This window comes from Eucalyptus grandis, chromosome 1 (genome assembly GCF_016545825.1).
Source record: "Eucalyptus grandis isolate ANBG69807.140 chromosome 1, ASM1654582v1, whole genome shotgun sequence".
Taxonomy (NCBI): domain Eukaryota; kingdom Viridiplantae; phylum Streptophyta; class Magnoliopsida; order Myrtales; family Myrtaceae; genus Eucalyptus; species Eucalyptus grandis.
This window is the reverse complement of record NC_052612.1, coordinates 48,279,160-48,298,370: the sequence shown is the minus strand read 5'-3', so window position 1 is coordinate 48,298,370 and position 19,211 is coordinate 48,279,160. Positions and strand designations below refer to the sequence as shown.

The following is a 19,211-nucleotide window of genomic DNA, read 5'->3' as shown; positions in this document are numbered from 1 at the left end:
AAAAGTAGGAAAACAATTTTCCCACAACAGTTTTTCTTATTTGTCTTTTTTTTAAAGAAAATCGATGATTTAAAAACACTTTTTCTAAAGATGATAACTTGGATTCCTTGAAATAATTATTTGATGAACAATGTTTTTTGTTATCGATAATAATTAATTATGAAACATTTTCATGGACAATGAAAATATATTTTATTCGTTCATTTTTGTAAATGATATTAGTAATCATTGTTAAAAAATGATATTTTAAATTATTTATTTTTTACAAAATAAATGCACTTTGAATCATTGATTTTAATGGGGGCTTGATGTGTCTCATGCTATTGTTCGTATAGGTGATGCGAGCTGCATGCCCCACACTGATGAAATGACGTTTTTCTCGCTCATGTATAAGCATGATAAAGCACGCCATAATCATTATTCTGTGATTATACTTCTCCTGACTTAGTGACCTAATATCGGCCTCCTTCAAGTCATTTTGATGAATTATTTAATGACTTTTCTCTTCCCATAAATAGTTTTTCTTTGCGCTCTATGACTTAGTAATCTAATATGCATTTTCCGGCTATTATTATATGCGTCTATAAACTTACATATAAGCCAAAATAGTATGCTGAAAGTTTCAAATATTTTGTACCATGCTCAGTTTTGTGTGATAACTTTACTCGATCATTTAAGTTCCTAAGCTTTCAAAATCCATCTATTTAAGCTCCATCAGCCAATTTCTTGACAAAAAAGCTAATGTGACATTATCGACAAAATAATCACATTGGAGTGACTTTATCATCAGAATAATATGACATCGGCATTTCTCACAATCCAAGTTTTCGAAGTAACTTAAATAAATGTAATTTGAAAGTTAAGAAATTCAAATTTGCAGCACTAAATTAAATGCCGTATAATTGGAAATTCTAGTATATATTTCACCATATGAGCCTGTGAATATTTCTTGGAGTTTTTCTTTGAGTAAAAAGGATAGGAAAGATCAATAATTTCTGGATTGGTTGTAGAATTTACTGTGCGGGCATCAAATATAGGACCCAAAAGTACTTAATCAATAAATCTGGGGAATTCCAAACAACAGTTTGCTCCTGGCCCTAGATTCATCAGCCTGAATGCTTCTCCCCCTCAATTTGGCTGAGTAACTAGTCAGCATAGGAACTAACATTTCATTTGTGAGGTTATGCATGGATTCACATGATTTGCCATGGTGATTGTTTTATGGTCATTAATCAAAGAATAGTAAATTAATTCGATTTGCTCATGCTAAGATCATCATATATTCCAGTAAATTCATCTCAGCAATGACTCATTTTTTTTCCAAAGGTTGATGTTTAAATTTTAGAAGAATGATTCCGTTCAATACCATATGATTTGTCGAGTTTAGTCTATGATTTGAATTCAAGAACACGTTGTTTGCTTTTCCTGCTGATGTGAAGTTGAGCATGTTGACTTGTCCTAGAACTGAATGTGGGAAACGAACTTGGGCCCGTTCATTTTCCATCCCAAAAGATGGGTTTTGATTGGATCCGAGACGGTACGGCCCACACCTCGGGATGGGGTTCTGAACTGGATTTAACATCAGGAGTCGTAAAATCTGTGCCGGTCCGATACTTTGGTCCTAAAATTTTCCTTCGTGTAATTCAGTCCTAACACTCGTTCCGATTTAGCACTTTAGCTTTTTATTATTGTCTTTTTAGGACGGCAAGTCCAGGTGACCTTCTCTTTTATCCATTCAACACAAAGTCACGCTTACGAAGGAATAATAAAAGTTTTACTTGAGATTTTCCGTTCATAAAAAAAAAGCAAATTGAAAGAAAGTGCATAAAGTACGTAAATTTTAAGATTTGAGTGCACAAAACAAAATTTTTAGGATTAAAATGCAGAATCAACCACAAGTTTTAGGGCTCCCCCATCATTATCTAATAATCAGAACCTTTATTCATAAGTTATTTTTCGGGTCCATATTTCTAGCATTATTAACCTTTCTATTATTTCTCTCAATTTAAAGCATTTTTCGAGCCGAATAAATTATTAGTTTTGATTTGAAAATTGCTCCAACCTTGCCGAAACTGGAGTATATGTCTCTATAATTCACCATCATTTTTCCCTTAAAAGTTCTTGCAATTGATTGCTTGCTAAGAAGTTTTCGCACTATTTTTTTTCTTTTCGCCGCTCCCATATGTTGAATGCTGCTTAATCAACGATGCTTGCTTGGAAACTACTTCACCGTTCACCCTCCCTTTTTCTGCCACGCTATCTTTCCAAGATTTCTTACCTTGGTTTGAAGATAGAGGAAAACAGAAAAGATGCGAATCCAGTTGGTGGACCGCTGGCCATCTTTTTCTAGATCAGCAGAAATTATTTCACCGGATGTACCTAGGGCCAACACTTGGAGCTGAAATCTAACTCTGTATTGTACCCTAGCTTAATCAGCCCTAATGAAGTTCATTGCTTGATAATGGTGAAATTCTAACTAGTCGAAGTCGCAAAGTCAATCTTGGTTTTGATGTTGGAGTGCTTGAGACTACGAAGTATACAATCAAAGGCCATAATCAATCAACCCAAGATAGAGGATGTTAGTCTCTTTCAATGGTCGCGATTGAACATGTGAAAGATTGCAAGTTGAGAAAAACCCTAATCTCAGTTAGGAGAGAAATATGTTTAACACAAGTCAAGATTGATAATGATGTGAGATTTATGGGCACAAAAAGCTTCATTTCATATAATATAATATATTATCGTGTAGAACTACAATTTTTAAAAATGTCTTTCTTTGTACACAAAATATATGCAAAAAACAATCTCTAATTCCTAAGAAAAAGAAATTGCAAATATTTTAGCTAGTAGCTGCAGTGCTACGTTATAAACAGGCCTTGCATATTTTATGTTATTCTGGTTTTTCATGGACTTTATTTCTTCTTTCCCTCCTTAGTAATAAATAACAACAATTGAACTACCCTCCGATTGGAAGTTATGAGCCATTTGGATCTTCTGATTCACACACTCTAAAGAAGAAAAGTGACAAAAAAGGCAAAAAATGGAAAATTAATGTGAAACCTCTTAGAGGAGCCTACTTTTTCCACATGGAATATTTCCAACTTGTGCGACCCACTTTAGTCCAAAGAGTTTGTCGAAATCATTTTCCTTTTCCACGTCATCCCTCTTGATATCTCGGCTTTCCAACGGTCCCGATCTATCTAGGGTTACTAATTTTTACCCAAAAACAACGTAAACCGCAAGGTGATTTCCCAAGTAAATATACTTTATTGCAAACTTTGAGGGCTAAAAGGATTACAAAGGGTAGGGATAAGGCAACTATTCACGATCAACACAAGCACAAGTAGGCCCTCCACTAAAAGTGTCTTAACGGACCCATACACAAACCCTCGTATAAATACACCCTCGAAGCTTTTAAAATCTCGTCACATACCCTTTAATCTCTCTGTTTCTCATCCCGCATTGTCGGATCGCCTCCAATATCACAGAGTTCTCACAGCAGAGAGAAAAAGGAAAGACGACAAAGGCAATCTCAAACCCTTGAATTGTTACTCCAAAAACCAAGAAAAGAGCAATGGCCGACCGGCTTCACCCTCGCCGGAAGAAAAAGATCGTCGCCTACGTCATAGCCGGCGTGATAGCACAGACTGCCATCATCCTCCTCTTCGTGCTCCTGGTAATGCGTATCCGGAACCCGAAAGTCCGGCTCAGCTCCGCCACTGTTGAAAATCTCAAGCTCAACACTTCGTCCACGTCGCCTTCCTTCGGCATGCAGCTCCGTGCAGAGGTCGCCGTCAAGAACACCAACTTCGGCCACTTCAAGTTTGACAGCACCAGCGCGACGATCTCCTATCAAGGTGCCACTGTCGGAAGTGCCGATATCATGAAGGCCAAGGCGAAAGCAAGATCCACAAAAAGGATGAACGTGACGGCCTCGGTTGGCTCTAAAAAATTCTCGTCGGCTACACAGTTTAGGAGCGACGTCAATTCGGGGACATTGACGTTGAGTGGACATGCCAAGTTGAGTGGAAAGGTTGTGCTGTTCAAGATTTTCAAGAAGAAGAAATCTGCGGAAATGAATTGCACAATGGACGTGGATACTAAAGCCAAAGTGATCAAGAACTTGAAGTGCAAGTGAAATAACATGGATACAATGCATACTCGTTGTAATTTACTTTTTCTTAATTGATTTCTTTATTTTTCAAGTCAGTTCGATTCTTCGGTTTTTCTTTTTTTTGTTGCCAGTGTTCGCTATGCTTCTTTGGTTTGTGGAGAGGGATATTGTCGACAGGCCTCTCATTTGCACATCCTTTTCGTGACATGAATTTGTTGTTCTTATCGGATTGAATTCGGCTTTTAAAGACCATTTTGAGTGTTCTGCATTGAGCTCGATATCTACTTCCTGTGCAAAACCTCACCGCCTAAAGTACTCTTTTTTAGTTTTTTTTTTTTTGGGTCCAAGGCTCTTTTGGGTGTTTGATTCACAGGAAACAAACCGAACCATTTCAACATTCATTAGCATCATCGATTATGCTAAACTTAGATGCATGTGTACATTGTGCAACCCACGTCATGTATTAGCTACTTTTTCGTTCATTGTATCAATCAATAAGTGCACAACATTTTATGTGGCATATATGTTCTTAATTTAGAAAAGGAAAAACTGTAGTACACCTTCTTTGCATTTCTTTTCCCTCAACTAGTGTAATGGGATACCGTGAACTTAGAGGTGGCAAAATGGGTCTTGGACCCATATATGACTCATTTAAATCATAAATGGGTCACTTATTTTTTTAAGAAACTAGTTAAATAGGTTTAACAATTAAAGACTTAAGATAGATGAGTCTTAAGTGGGTCTTAAATGGGTTGGATTTAGAATCCATTTTCAACCAAAACCTCACAATTTCTTCCTTCCCTCTTTAACTTTACAAAAATATTTTTTTTTTATAAAAGTCAAAATTATAATTTTTTAAATTTTAATTTTCTTTTTTTTCTTTCTTCTTCCTCCTTCCGGTGGTTGGCACGGCAATGGCCAGCGTCAGGCGAGCTTGAGCTTGCCAACATTGAGCGAGGCTCAAGGCTCGCTAGATTTGGCAAGGGGCGAGCTCGAGACATCTGGCAAGGCTCGCCTATGGTTGCGGGCTATTGTTGTGGTTGGCAGCCGACCAAAGAAGAAGAAGAACAGAGAGAGAGTTGTTGGCGAGGCTCGCCTATGGTCGATTGCCGGCTATTGTCGTCATTGGCAACCGACCAAAGAAGAAGAAGAAGAAGAGAGAGAGAGAGAGAGAATTATATTTAAAAAAAAAAAAAATTATTAAAAATTATTTTTAAAAAATAAAAATAATTAAAATTCGATTTTTTAAATAATTATTTTAAAAATTATAAAAATTGTCCATTAAATTTGTGTTGTATAAAACTATTTTAGCAATTCCATTTTAATATATATATATATATATATATATAAAAGAAATAAGCTTTTTAAAAATAAATTATTTTAACAATATCATTTTATAACCCAATCCATCCGTTTAACGGGTCTATGTGAACTTTGTCATTATTAGGTCATAGCATAAAAAATGAGCAAATAAAGGTAACATGCTACGTTAGGTATAGATGTTATAACTTTCTTTTGAACACATATATCACGATGCTGCTTTTCCATTCCAAAAGAAGATTTCCAAGCGGGAGCGTTATTCCCCATGAAAGTACTGGACCGGGGAGCGATGCTTTATCTTATTGTATACAAAGAAATGTTAATAAGATCTCCGCACATTAATCTATCAGAAGACAATGATCTAAGAAGCAAGTTGATGGTCATAGACTGTCGGTCTTTCTGGGTTCCCCACCTGGCCTGACCAGATTCACATGGAAAAACGTGAAAGCGGGGCAAATCTTCGGTTTATCATCATCACCAGCTGGACAGTGGCATCTGAAATGCTTTGCTTGTATTGGAGTTCAGAAAAATGGAAAAAAGAGAAACGAAAAAGTGCAGACATCGACATGCCATGATGCTAAAGCCCTGCTATACAGCAAAGCAATTATCCCTTCACAAGTTGAATCCGTAGATGCTCACGACAGTTCTCTATTTTTTCCCCCTTTATTTGTGCTTCAAACGAAGGTTTTGTACTCGCGAACTGCCGTTATATTTTGCTCTCGTTACTCAACCGATCCATCGTTCTGTAAGCTGCACCTGACATCAGCACGGTAGAATTAGAATTATATTCTTAGAGTGCTCCCGATGAAGCTCATGAACACAAACCACAAGAAGAGGAACAAACTCCTTTACCATTTAAGTCGGTCACTATCATCGTGGTGCCAAATCAAACTAATGTGCTCACTAAATAGGGTAGAGACTTTAGTTTTTAGTAAACGATCTTTTGCTAATTTTAGAGTTTCTTTTCTAGTAAAAGAGTTTGAAAATTGTCATCTATTGCTAATTGCATGCAAATGCAATTTATGTTAGTGGAGAGAATATTTTCTGGTTCGTGTTGAAGTTGAACATAACCAAGCAAAGTCAAACGCACGTGGAATTGATGTGGATAAAAGGCGACTTCTGCCCAATTTTTAATCAAGCATCTAAACTATTTTTCACAATCAAATACCTCGAGTTTGCGAATTACACTCATCCCTCCGTTAAATTCGTGCACAGAACACACTAGTAGCCACTAACGGGGCCCTAATGTCGTTAAGTGACCGTCCGATATGGTGACGTGGCCCCCACTTGTTCGCCAAGTCATTCAACTCTTCTTTCCTTCATTCTTCTCTCTCTGTATCTCTCGACTTCAAGACCACCGGCCGTCACTGCCAGTCGGCAACGTCCATAGCCCTTGTGCCTCCATCATCAATTCATCATCAACCACTCCCGGGGACCGCTGGCGCCGCCACCAAGCACGACCACCATCTCCACGACCGCTAGGGTCATCACCTTCAACCGCCACCGCCACCGTCGCCGCCACCCATAATTACCATCACAAGGACGGCGATCCCCCCATAAGTTGTGCAACCTTTGGATCTATTGTGCGGAGGCCATGCAGCTCCAACTCGAATAGCCATTTGTGACTGGATTGTTATGGCCATTAGAATGCCGACATCGCAATGGTGGTAGTGGATGGAGGAGACGACCGCAAGATTTGACTGGGGGTGTAACAAGAAAGAAGTGGAACAAGAAGAAGGAAAGAAATTAAAATGGGAGAGAAAGAAGACAAAACAAAATTATATGTTGATTTTAAAAAATAAAATCACACAGCTTTTTATGTTATTCCTTTTGACTTCATGTATAATTCAACTGAGTAAATATGATATAATATAACGCTCCAATTAACAGATATCTTATATGAATAATATTTAAAAAGTTACCTTACTCAACAGAAAAACAAATAGGTATTGGACTGTAAAACGAATAATAATTCAGGTACTTATGATGTCAAGAAATAAATGCGAAACATGGAATTTATAATATTCCGTGCTACAAATTTTCCGTTTCTTTTTATTTTCGTGATTCTTGGCCACAATACTTCGTCCTGTCTTGGCTTCTTAATCTTCTGATGAGCTGGGTTGGGCTGGGTTGGGCTGGGTTGGGCTGGGATGGGCTGGGCTGTTCTACCAGCTTCATGATCGTCGGTCCACACTTAAGAGGCCTATTTACATAGAAAATATATGTCAAAATAAAAAGAAATCGAATGCATCTGTTGGAACGAATCGGTAATTCGACAAATCAGCTTGAAAAAATTGATGACCCTATGAAAAGTTGACATCGGTAAAAAATTGAAAAAAATGAAAAATGAAAAACAGAGAGAGAAGGAAAATGTGTTTCCAGGAACTGGCAACCTCGTGGTTTTGGACCTGGATCATTTATGCTGTGAGGAAACTTGCATTTAACCTCTCTGCACTGTTCAAATGTTCTGGACTCAAGAATAACCTTCGGTGCAAATCTCCTATTCGATCATCCGAGTAGACGTATTATGACTTTACGAAACACTGATACCACATGTTATGCCAATGTGATCTATTGAGCCATAGAAACAATCAAGCAGCCTCTCATTATTATTAAAATCTTCGGTGTTTATGAAAATTCAACAGATAGATAAATAAGGATAGGCACGAGGCTGGGATCGTGGTCATCATCCTCCGCTTGCCTCGCCATCGTCCTATGCACTATGCCGGGCGAGGGTGCCTTCTCAGAGCGACTGTTGGCACTTTTTATTATAACAATTAATAAATACTTGTTCAAGGCATCATTTTTATATTACTTTTTTGTACGATACATGTGTGGATGCTAAAAAAGAAAGGTCGGTAGGTTGATTATTACGAAATCAGATAAGCTCCGAAGTCTACACGCAGCCGTGCCTGTTAGGCGCAGCTGGTCATTCTAAGGATAAATCATTGGAAGCCGACATTTCATGTTTCAAGGACGATTAATTGCGCAAAAAAAGAAATTTCCCCCCAGCAGGGCAAGATCCATTGAACTGCCTCCAAATCACCTTCTCGTCCAATGAACTAGGAAGGATCCCAAAACAGGAATTTGCCAGCGTTGGGACATGGAGGCGCACGATCCGGACAGGGGGAGGGGAACAGAACAGTGCAGATCGAATGGTCTTCGGAGGAGATCCAACTTTGGTCGGGCTTTTGTTGGGTTAGAACTCTGAATCAGATGCATTGCACTGCGTCTCTCTCTCGATCTTGAGGAACCCCCCAAGCAGAAAGGGCGACTCCATGTCCGTGGGTTCCTGCAATGCAGTGAATTATCGCCATTCCTCGTCCACCTCGAAGCGCACGAGACCTCTTTGTTTTCTCAACCTTCTCGGTCTCCTGCCCCTGCGCCTTCTACATTCGTATTTGAAAAATGGATGGACTATGGACTCGAACGAGGTCAACGAGGGCACTTAGTTTAGGGGTAAGTTGGCATCTCTGGCAAGTTTTAAGGTTGCCCTGTTGTGGTCCCTATCAGTAAATGAGTTATTTATACGATTAGCAGCCAATGAAAGTAACTCTCGCAGGTTGAGGTCTCGTTCATGGAAGTGTTACTGGGTCGTCTTCTCAGAGGATCGAGCCTTTGAGAGATGTTGATGCCGGGCACTAAATCCTATAATTAAATTATCGATTTTTGACACCGTTGTTTCAAAATTTGATCTTATCGCTTGAGATTAGGTCTTCAAGTTCCAATACTGCACACATTTCTAAAAGGATAATGGTACAAATAATTCATGAATTTTGATTCAATGTATAATATGATTGCTAAATTTTTAATTTATTTAATGTGAACCCTGAATTTTAACCTAATGTTCGACATAATTTCTAAACTTTTAATCTATTTAATGTGATCTATAGATTTTTAGTACATATTCAATGTAGTATTTAAACCATATGAAAATGTTCAATGTGATCAGAAACTAAATTGAACATATATCATATTATATATGAGGCTAAAGTTTAAAATCATATTGAATAAATTAAAATTTTAGGGATTTGTATATTAAATAAAAATTCATGAATTATTTATATTTTTAAATGGATGATCTTAGACTTGGGTGAAGTTTTTCTTTGGGAGGTGCCGCCAAAGCCATGTAAACTTTTCGCTCTGCCTCTGGGTTTCTCTCAGGAAAACAAAGTAAAAAATAAAATAAAAACCAAACAAGTGCCTTTGTGCAGATAAATAGATAGACACCGGATGGATGGTAGAGACACAAAGCTGTACTCCATTGACTGCAACGTAATGAAGTAATTGTGTCAGTGAAATAATCTCATCACATCATTGAAATCAAACGCTCGTCTTTTCTTTTCTTTTTCTCTGGCGACGTACTCTCACTTTTAACTTTTTAATTTCTTTAGTATTTTAAAGATGAAATCAAAAGTTTATCTAAAGCTTTTGTTCATGAACTTTTCAATACTGATGTTTTAGATTTATCTTTCTTTCACTCGTTCAACAGTTCAAAGTTGATTTATGAATGGCTGAAAAGCCAAATGACATACACAGCATGAAGGCTGCTAGTAATGCAGAAAATCAGCGGACTTTTTTTTTAATGTGAACAGTCGGGACCTCATCCTAATGTTCCACATCATAATGAATAATGACTATACTTGTGGATTTTCATATCCTCTAGTATAAAAATTACACAAATTACTACCATAAGGCAATGATTTTTATTTAAGATTTTAGGGACTGATTAGAAAGACCTGTGCAAGGGGCAAGAGAAAGCAGACGCACGAATCTTGACTGCCGAAAGATCAACCGTCACTATTAACACTGATCATTTACAAGCCAGCGTGTCCATGATCGATCAAAGTTACAACATTGACCGCTTTTTCAAGAACATTTACAAAAGCTGAGAAACTACAGCAGCTTAAAGTCCTACACGCTCTAGCTCTGTTTCTCCTGAGGGAAAACGAAGACTCGGAAACAGAGCAGAACATCGTTCCTATTTGATCTTCTGTCGTGCTTCTTGTATTGTCTTTTGGGGTATAGCTTAGCACCAAGCCAGCTTCGGAGTTGAAGCTCAGACTGAATCTGTTGACTTTCCATGAGAGGAAGGATCGCTTGCTGACCGCCATAGCACGGATCCATCTGCAAAAATGAATACCCAAACGCAAGAGCAAAGTGAGATAAAGTGAGATCTTTTCTTTCGGTCCAAGGATTAACAATACAACCAAAAAGAAGGAATCATTTTGACGAGACCTCTGTTGAATGTCAAGTAAACGTTCTGCTACAGTATTATTATGTACCTCGCGAGGAATAGTATGATGTCTTGCAATGCAAAATGGCGCCCTGAATCCCATCGTGCTGCTGATCCAGCGAGCCATCCCTCCTCGCAGGCGACGAGGTCGCGCTCGTCGTCGCCAGAGTCGCCGACTTGCTCTTTCCCAGCAGCTGCTTCGGCCTCACTCGAAACCCCTTCCCCAACCTCGGCGAAAAGACCGCCGCCGTCGCCGCCGGAGACGAAGCGGGCGACGTCAGCGGCGACTCGGCCGAAGGGAACTTGAAGGTTTCGTTGTACCTCCTGGAGATGCCCACGGACAGGGGCTTCACCAGATTCAAGTACTTCTGCAGCCCGTCCTTCGAAAGACGCTTCGAACTAGAATCGTCGGAGAACAAGCACTCCACGAGCTTACCATGCGAAGGACCCGCGGTTTCTTTATTCTTGCTCTGGTTCTTCGAAGGGTCATCGGTCGCCGGAGGAGCTAATTGCACTTCTCTGGGTTTGACAGCAAAGAAGATGTTGCTGCTGGCGCTCTTCTTGAGCTCTGTTTCCTCTGTTTCCTCTGCCTTGGCGCTAGGGGCGGCCACGGACTTGGACCTGGACCTCCTGAACATCAGGACTCGAAGCTTGGGAGACGACTTGAAAAGAGAGATCGGAGACTGAGGCTGGGAAGCCGATTCCACGGGAAGGATCTTTCGCTTGGAAAAGGGAGCGGTGGGAGGGTGGGACAGAGTCACGGCCGGTTTATCAGCCGAGAAATAACGCGAAGCGTCGCGGGTCTTCGCATCGGCCGGGCTCGTTTGTCTCATCCCGTTGTTGGACTTAACGAAAGCGGCAGCGCTGGAGTCAGTTCCGCCCTCGGAGTCGCTGTCGGTGACGTAGTGCGCGAGCTCCAGCTCGAAGAACTCGTCGTCCTCGTCGTCGGACGCGTAGTCCGTTCTCGCGGCGGAGCTACGCGTCTCGTCCGGCATTGTGGCGGCGGCGGCGGGTCTCCACAAGAGCCTAAGGAAAGAGAGAGCTTCCATGGCTTACAGGAAGAAGAATGGAACGGGGCAGAGGCTCTTCGACGAAAGATTTGAGAGAGGGTTTGGGGTTAATATAGAAAGAGATATGGTGTTGGGACTCGAACAGTACATGCACTTCGACATGCATCGCTACTTTCCCGACATGCGAAACATATCCGAGACATTCGATCGCTTCGTACGTAAGAGTTTTTATATTATAAATCAGGGCGATTCAAAGGAAAGGACAGGGATTGCTGCTGCTGCTGCTGCGCTGCGTCAGAGCGGTGTGGGGGAAAGCTGAATTGCATCGCTGCGGCACGCAAGCGAGGCCGCTCGCCTGCTCCTGCTCCAGCTCCAGCTCCAGGGGGTTGGGTGGTGTGGTGTGGTGGGGGGTTATTTTTTATCTTTTTTTGCCTTTTTCGCAGGGCCTGAACGGGTGTAGCCCAGCTTTCTCGGGCTAAGCAATGATGGCCAGCTCTCTTTTACAAATGCAGATTGATATGGACATCAAAGAAAAAGGATTTCCTTCGAAATGGGAATTTGAAAAATATATGGAATTTGGAATGTGATCCCGAAGAAATCATTTCTAGTTCTTTATAGATAGAAAATTCTATAAAGAACTTGACTTTCTAACTATTACCACACCAAATCGGCAGCATTAAAGTAGGGGTTTCCGTAGATGGAGAAAAAACCGCCATTCATCTTTTCGTGTTTCTCATCATTTCGTGTTGTTCTACATGCTTGAAATATTCCGCGTACTTCTATGATGATTCGATGCACATTGGAATTCTATGTTGAGTGTTTTGTTTCCATCGGAGCATAAACCTGAATCATGGAAATCCACTTTAAGTTATACTCTATGTGAACTCCGGCGGCAAGTTTAATCGATACGAATAGTTACATTATTATAGTTTTTTTAATATTATTCCACTCACGAAAATTCATGTCGATGTCAATATTTAGAGTAACGGGAGAAATGTAATGTGAGACCTATGCAATATTCACGTCAATATCGACAATTATAGAGTGCTAGGCGTCCTAGGTATTAAAATTTGGTACACACGAACATTTAAATACCAAAACTTCTAAAAGCTTAAGTGCTAAAATTTGAGAAAAATGAACATTTAAGTGTCAATGGTAAGAATTTATGGCCAAACTACTAATGTAACATTTTTTGGCAACATTTTTCACCGACGTGGCAATTATTTTAAAAAAATTATCCAAGTGGCTAGATAAGTCTAAAACAAGATTTTGCCTCGAAATTTGATTTTTAAATTAAATATTAATTAAAGTAAATCATAAACTAAAAAATTTTAAAAATTAAAATATTAAAAGATAGGGAGAGAGAAAGAGAGAAAACAGGCCAGCAAATCAATGAGGGCCATAAAAAGGGCCACTGCCACACCACCACACCATCATCGCCATAAAGGGTCAACAATAGTGGGGTGAGGGTCGATTGGGGCGCTAGGCCCTAGCTAGTGGCCGATGACCCTAGTCGATCGCAGGCGACGGCCAATGACGGGCTTCACCTAGTGCCTGACCATGCCTCAACTAGCAACGTCCCTTGGCTTGATATGGCCAACTCTTGCCCCCTTTCACTAGCCCTTTTTAGCAATGGTCAAGGGTAGTGGCAAGGGCTATAAAAGGCATTTGCTAATTAGTTGTCCTGTTCTTAAAAAAAAAATGATTTTATTAATTTAATTAATATTTACATTAAAATCAAATTTTAGGGTAAAATGACGTTGTTTTGGAACAAACATTGTTGAGTAGACATCTAGCGAGCCACATAGACTAGTTTTATTATTAAAATAATACAACATGAGATTTTCATATCGTCGAAATTAGCACTTAAGTGTCCAATTTCCAAAAAAGTGACACTTACGTATATATTTTGGAAGTTTTAGCACTTAAGGACGTGCATGACAACAATCATATTCTTTTGTTTTTCTATGCTTTTGTTTCTGTTATAGAAAGAAAATAGAAATCATTTCAGTAACGTCAATTAATTTTTCTATTTCCAGAGTAGAAAAGTGACCAATAATAGATTTGGAACATAAATTAGAGCTAGAAAAAAAGTAACTTCATGTTTTTTGGAACAATTTCTAGACGTAAGTCATTTTTTTTCCTTTCTTCTTCTTACTTGCCACCGCTATTGCCATCGGCTAGGGAGAAAAAAAAAGAGAAAAAAGAGGAAAAAAATTCTAAAAAAAAAAAAAAAAAAAAAAAAAAAAAAATACATTAAAAAATTAAAAGAAATTCTACGACCAAACACATTCCTATTCTTTTTATATTATTGAAATAAAAATTTTGCATAGTTAAAAAACGCGTTATTTTATTTAGAAATTATTTTAGGGAATAGAAATAAAAAAAAAAGACTATTTCTAAAAAGAAATTATTATTCGGAATAGAAATGTTATCAAACGAGCCATAAATATCCATCCATACCAAGTTTTGTTACTTGAAGTGTGTTTTTGTCACATTTAGAATAATGGGGCAAAATGTAATTCGAGACCTGTACAATGCACGGGCATCTCGATATTGCGAAGTAAAGAAAATGAGATAGGTCGAGACCGAGAGACTCGATTTACAAAATTGCAAATATGGGATGAATGGTATGGCTTCGAGGGAGAGAGAAAGGCAACATGAATCCCGTGGTACTAGTCTACTGATCTAAGTCCAAGTTGCTTCGTGGGCTGAGCCTCTTATTTTGGGCTGGGCTTCGAGCTGCAATTTTGTACTGGAGCAGGCCCAAATTCTTTCCTCGCGTGGATTCCCCAACCAAAAGAAATAAATAGAGGCGCCGGTAGGTAGCTGGTAATCCATGCTCCGTGCGTATATTACATGAAAAATCTCCTATACGATGCAGCCATGGTGGAAATGATGACACCGCGCGACTTACTTGATCGGTGATTCACGTATGCTGCGAATCATTTTGATTGATTTCGACGGTCCTCATACTTAATTAGGTACATGATATCATGTCAGCATGTCACGCGATATATGCATCATATAAAAGAAATATATAATATTTTATAATTTTAGTTCTCGATTTTGTTGTCTCCATGACTAGAAGGCCTCTATCATCACCTGCTAAACTTTGTGTTGCAGAGTAACGAGCGTGGCACCGGTTAAACCTCAAGCCAAGTCCAATTAGTACCTGGAGCTGAGCAAAGAGTGATGAGGGGCGACAGGTAGAGCGAACGCGGTTGACGGTCCCCCCTGCATAATGATGCGTGGGCAACAGGAAAGGACCCAAGATGAAGGTACTCTTGCTGGTGCATATTTGTTGGCAGAGGTTGAAGAAGACGATGAAACCAGGCCATGGAAGGTGACAGAGAGCGCGAAAAGGGACTCATCAAACAATGTCACCTTCCTCTGACGTAATTTGTCCATGTCCTTCAATCTTTGCTGTTTGACATGTGGAAGGACTCTATCATCACTTGTCCAAAACGAGTGATCGGCAAAGGCGCAACGTCGGTTGAAAAAGGCGTAACGTCGGGTGGTCGCAAAGGAGAACTAAAAGAACTCCATATCAGCTGTCAATGTTCTCCTCGAATGGTCCAGGCTGGTTTCGTTCTGTTCGTACTCCGGTGTTTCGTCTCGTACGACTTCGTGCCTTGCGGGAGAAGTTCTGACGGTTCGATTAGAATCCCATTTGCCTATCTTGGGCTAGCTCTTGCGTGACAATATCTACGGTCCTAATGCTTTAGCAGAAGATGCACATTCATGTGGGCACAATCATTACATTGTAATCGAATGCATAAGATGTGTAGGAGACTCTTTCGATAAACATTAACAAATAAAAGGTGAGTCGACTGAATGCTGCCTCGAAGGAGGAGGATTTCTGAGACTTAGGCTTCGTCAAGAATTCGAGATATGTCGACAGGTCGAATAAATTGGCCTGTGCTTCTCTTCTGATCAATGCGCCGAAGATCAGAGAGCAATGTAAGCACATGTGATTAACTTGAATAGCATCGAATGTTACTGACACAGGACTGAGATGTTGATGTTCATGCTGCTCAAAGTAGAATTAATCACTGTCCAGGTCCGGCGCTTGCGTTGGACAGGGCAAGTTCGTTATTATGAACATTTGGTACCCGTGACGAACATTATGCATTGCTTGTACAGGGTGAGATCAAAACAACAGAGCAGCATCGACAATATGTCAGTTCGTCCCAATAAATCGGACAGTCAGACTACTCAAAAGTATCAAGAACCTCTCTTACCAAATGACAATCATGAAGAGCCAATGCGACTGCTTTATATCAGAATTACGTTTCGGACAGAGTGAATAGTTTCTGCCTTTCCCTCAATTCAATCATGTCACTCATTTTGCAACCAGGATTACTACATCCTGAAGGGCAATTTTGGAGCATTGCGTTTCGCTTCGTGCAGGGACGGGCATGAAGCAAGTTTTCATGATTTAATCTCACAAACTAGTCCGACTGAGATTAGAGAGAAACCGATAACACATGATTAGTAAAAGACGAGTCTGCTAAAGAACATGGCACGGCGAGTAGAATATTATCTTTTTTAAGTTCAGTCCAAAGATTTTTCTTCCATTGGGAAAAAACTACAGTACAAGTTCCAACCATATTCTTTCCTCCAAGAGTTGGAGATTCCCACGGCGACCTTCCGTTAAAGCTGGTCGGACGTATCTCGTTCTGCTTTCTTTATCTCCAGTTGGCCTTTAACTGTCTTTCATCTTTTACCTTGGTCCATCGCATCTCTTCCGAGGAACCTTCCTGGGAGGCCATTTTAGCCTCTTCTCTTCTCCCTGAAAAAGAGGTCGAGAATTGATTTTGGTCATTTCCTGAAGACCTCCTAGGACACAAGCATAGATGACAGGATGACAAAGGATAACTGGAGCGAATTCAGTACTCACCAATGGATCTTTTACAGTGGAGAACCGCCTCATAAATGGAGCTTTCTGAATCGCAAGACCTCCGCCATTCATCTGCAGAGTAGGCAGAGCTTATCCTGGGGGAGCACTCGACCGGATAGACAGAGTTCTTGATTGCCTGACTTTTTGTGCTGCGAGTTTCCTCTGCTCTAGGTCCCGTCCCGTGTCCTCGCATTATTTGAACGAGCGGCCTGAACAAATGCAAGTACTTCCGGAATATCCGCCGCGATAATCGCCGGCACTGCCTCAAGGATGGAGAACGCAATTTACTCTCGGGCATCGCGGTTCTCTTCACATGAACTGGAGGAGGCGGGGAAGGAGTTGGGTTGGAGGCTTCGCAGGACTTCAGCTTCAATGGATCAACGAAAAGTGGCAAGACATAACCATTGCGAAAGACCTCATCGGCGTGAACACAAGGCAACGAAGGTTGCGAAGTTGGGAAATCAAATTTGAAATCATGAGAGATGGAGTTCCTGCGGAAGCTCTTGGAGGAAGGGAATCTGGGGTCCATCTCAATGAAATAAGCTTCTTCTGATGCATCAAGTGAGGTCCTGATGGAACCGTCTGTAATTTCTGCAGAGGGATTTCGGTTCACTAGCCAACTATAGGAAAAGCTCTCAATGGAGAGAGGCTGGGAAGCTTCCATTTCCTCCTTTTGGTCAGTCTATCTGGAAACGAAGAAGGAAGTGAGAAAGGAATGTGTATATAGAAATGAACAATTTCACAGGCCTCTTGCAAACTAGTTGACTCCCACCTTCTGCTATATATATAGTGAAACCATACGCCTGTTTAAATGGTCATACTAGGATTAGTATGTGCGTGGTTGGTAGCATGATAATGAATTTAAAGTTTTGAAAAGAAGATAAAAGGAGCAAGAAGTGAGCCCTACAATCACTCAAAAATTTTCACTATGGTACTTTATCTTATTTAAATATTTTCTTCTTTAGACTTCCCAAGCAAGATGCTCCCTTTTTCTCAGTAATATAATTGTGGGAGCAGAGTTCAGAGGACACATCAAAAGTAAAACAGGACAGATTCTTAGGTTTGAAGCTGCAGCAACAGACCAAAGCCACTATTGAGATTAAGCACCTCCATGATCGTGTCTGCTAATGTCTCTTCGGAACTCGTACCGATTCAAATAAAAAATGTGTAGCTGTGCCCGATGGAAACGGATTCATGCATCCTGCAGTAATCTACTCAAGCAAGCCTCCATAGCTACATGACCACAGAAGCTCCTGATTGATCAATATCTTATTACCTAGTGGACAAATTTGCTGATTTCGCCTAGCATGCCTTTGTTTTCCCATCATCCTTTCATGCTGCGCTCTGCACAGTACCATTTCGCGCCTGGGTGGTTATGGCCGACCCAAGAAAAGATAATACTGACTTCTGATGTTACGTTCTAACAGTTTATGCGAAACCCATTACGTATTAGGCATGCGAGCTCGTGCTTATATTCTTCTCAGCTAGAACCAAAGCATGCAATGCCAAGATAGCCAGCATCATGGTTCTAGATAAGCCAGAATACATCAGAAGACTGTAAAACAGTTGAAGCAGCAAAAGTACGCTTTTTGCGGAAAACCCTGGGAATACGATATCGACTCTTGGTCTTCTTCGGTTCTCGTATATCCTATCAAGTAGCTGGCACTGAATTATAGTTCTTTTTTGTAACGAACTTTCTCGGAGAAGCCTGCCAACAAATCCATAGCTCGGGTTAAACCACCCGACCTAGGCAGGCCATTATCAGGTGAGATTCAGGTACGTGTTCAGAGAGGGATCGAACCCTTCACTTGGGACAATGGGTTGAATTCCACACTACCCAGCCACAACTGTCGGGCAGACAAGCACGACAATGAAATCATTAAGACATAGAGAGTAGCCAGCCTAAGAGTACTTTTAAAATAAGCATTTCAGTTAGAAAGCATCGGAAGATAATGGAAATATATAACACTCAAGTGATGTCGGTTTAAGAAATAGAGAGATGGCATTATTAGCCAACACATAAGACCTGAAGAAAGAAACTAGGGGATAAAAATATCAGGGAGTTTAAGTGGCAAGGAAAACTCAGGCATTTGCATCCACTAATGGCCGTGTTGTTTATGAGAATGGAATCTTCTCAAAGTTAAATGCTGGGAAAAGTTCCGTCATTATCATGTAAGCTAACCTAACTATACCATTCACTAGCAAACTACAAATACAAGACAAAAAGGCAGACAAAGAGTGTCCCATGGTTGTCGGCAAATGACATGGACATCAACCCAAATTTTTCTTTGAGGGCAAAAGCTTGAGATGGAAAGAGACGTGAAAGGTGATAGGCCCCATCTGCCCTCTCTTTAAAGGACACCAAGCAACTTCAAGAGAATCTAAAAAACTAAATAGAAAGCAGCGCACTGTTTCAAACAGAATGTTTTCTCGAGTGTGCTTGATTTCTTCACAATCATGAGGTAATGAACAAGCTTAACTGATGCATCACCACTGTGACTTAACAGTGAAAATCACGGAGAGAATCCATCGGCAATATCCTCTGTTAATAAAGTGAAGTTAGTTCCACGGAGCACATAACACAGAGACAGTATTCCAAAAAGCTCAGATTCCTTTAATAATTCCAGG

General features: G+C 40.2%; 3 protein-coding genes across 5 annotated transcripts; 1 reads left to right on the top strand and 2 right to left on the bottom strand.

Moving 5' to 3' along the window:
* Window positions 1-3,438: 3,438 nt before the first annotated feature.
* Window positions 3,439-4,378, top strand: LOC104447999 (late embryogenesis abundant protein At1g64065). The gene has a single exon (XM_010061766.3). It carries the CDS (start codon window positions 3,575-3,577, stop codon window positions 4,136-4,138), a length of 564 nt encoding a protein of 187 aa, XP_010060068.1. The 5' UTR covers window positions 3,439-3,574; the 3' UTR covers window positions 4,139-4,378.
* A 5,854-nt stretch (window positions 4,379-10,232) lies between these two features.
* Window positions 10,233-12,019, bottom strand: LOC104415267 (probable membrane-associated kinase regulator 2). The gene is made up of 2 exons (XM_010026533.3): window positions 10,720-12,019; window positions 10,233-10,561 (listed from the first exon to the last, which is right to left on the bottom strand). The coding sequence occupies exons 1-2, from the start codon at window positions 11,717-11,719 to the stop codon at window positions 10,494-10,496; spliced, it is 1,068 nt and encodes a 355-aa protein (XP_010024835.2). The 5' UTR covers window positions 11,720-12,019; the 3' UTR covers window positions 10,233-10,493.
* Window positions 12,020-16,120: 4,101 nt separating this feature from the next.
* Window positions 16,121-18,087, bottom strand: LOC104447991 (probable membrane-associated kinase regulator 6). Of its 3 annotated transcripts, none has more exons than XM_018860036.2 (3): window positions 17,860-18,087; window positions 16,584-17,269; window positions 16,121-16,475 (listed from the first exon to the last, which is right to left on the bottom strand). In XM_018860036.2, exons 2-3 carry the CDS (start codon window positions 17,245-17,247, stop codon window positions 16,372-16,374), a joined length of 768 nt encoding a protein of 255 aa, XP_018715581.1. In that variant the 5' UTR covers window positions 17,248-17,269; window positions 17,860-18,087; the 3' UTR covers window positions 16,121-16,371. The 3 variants fall into 3 exon arrangements, with proteins under 3 accessions (XP_018715581.1, XP_018715585.1, XP_018715583.1); XM_018860040.2 differs by lacking the exon at window positions 17,860-18,087 and adding an exon at window positions 17,691-17,830; XM_018860038.2 differs by lacking the exon at window positions 17,860-18,087 and adding an exon at window positions 17,356-17,505.
* Window positions 18,088-19,211: the final 1,124 nt, after the last annotated feature.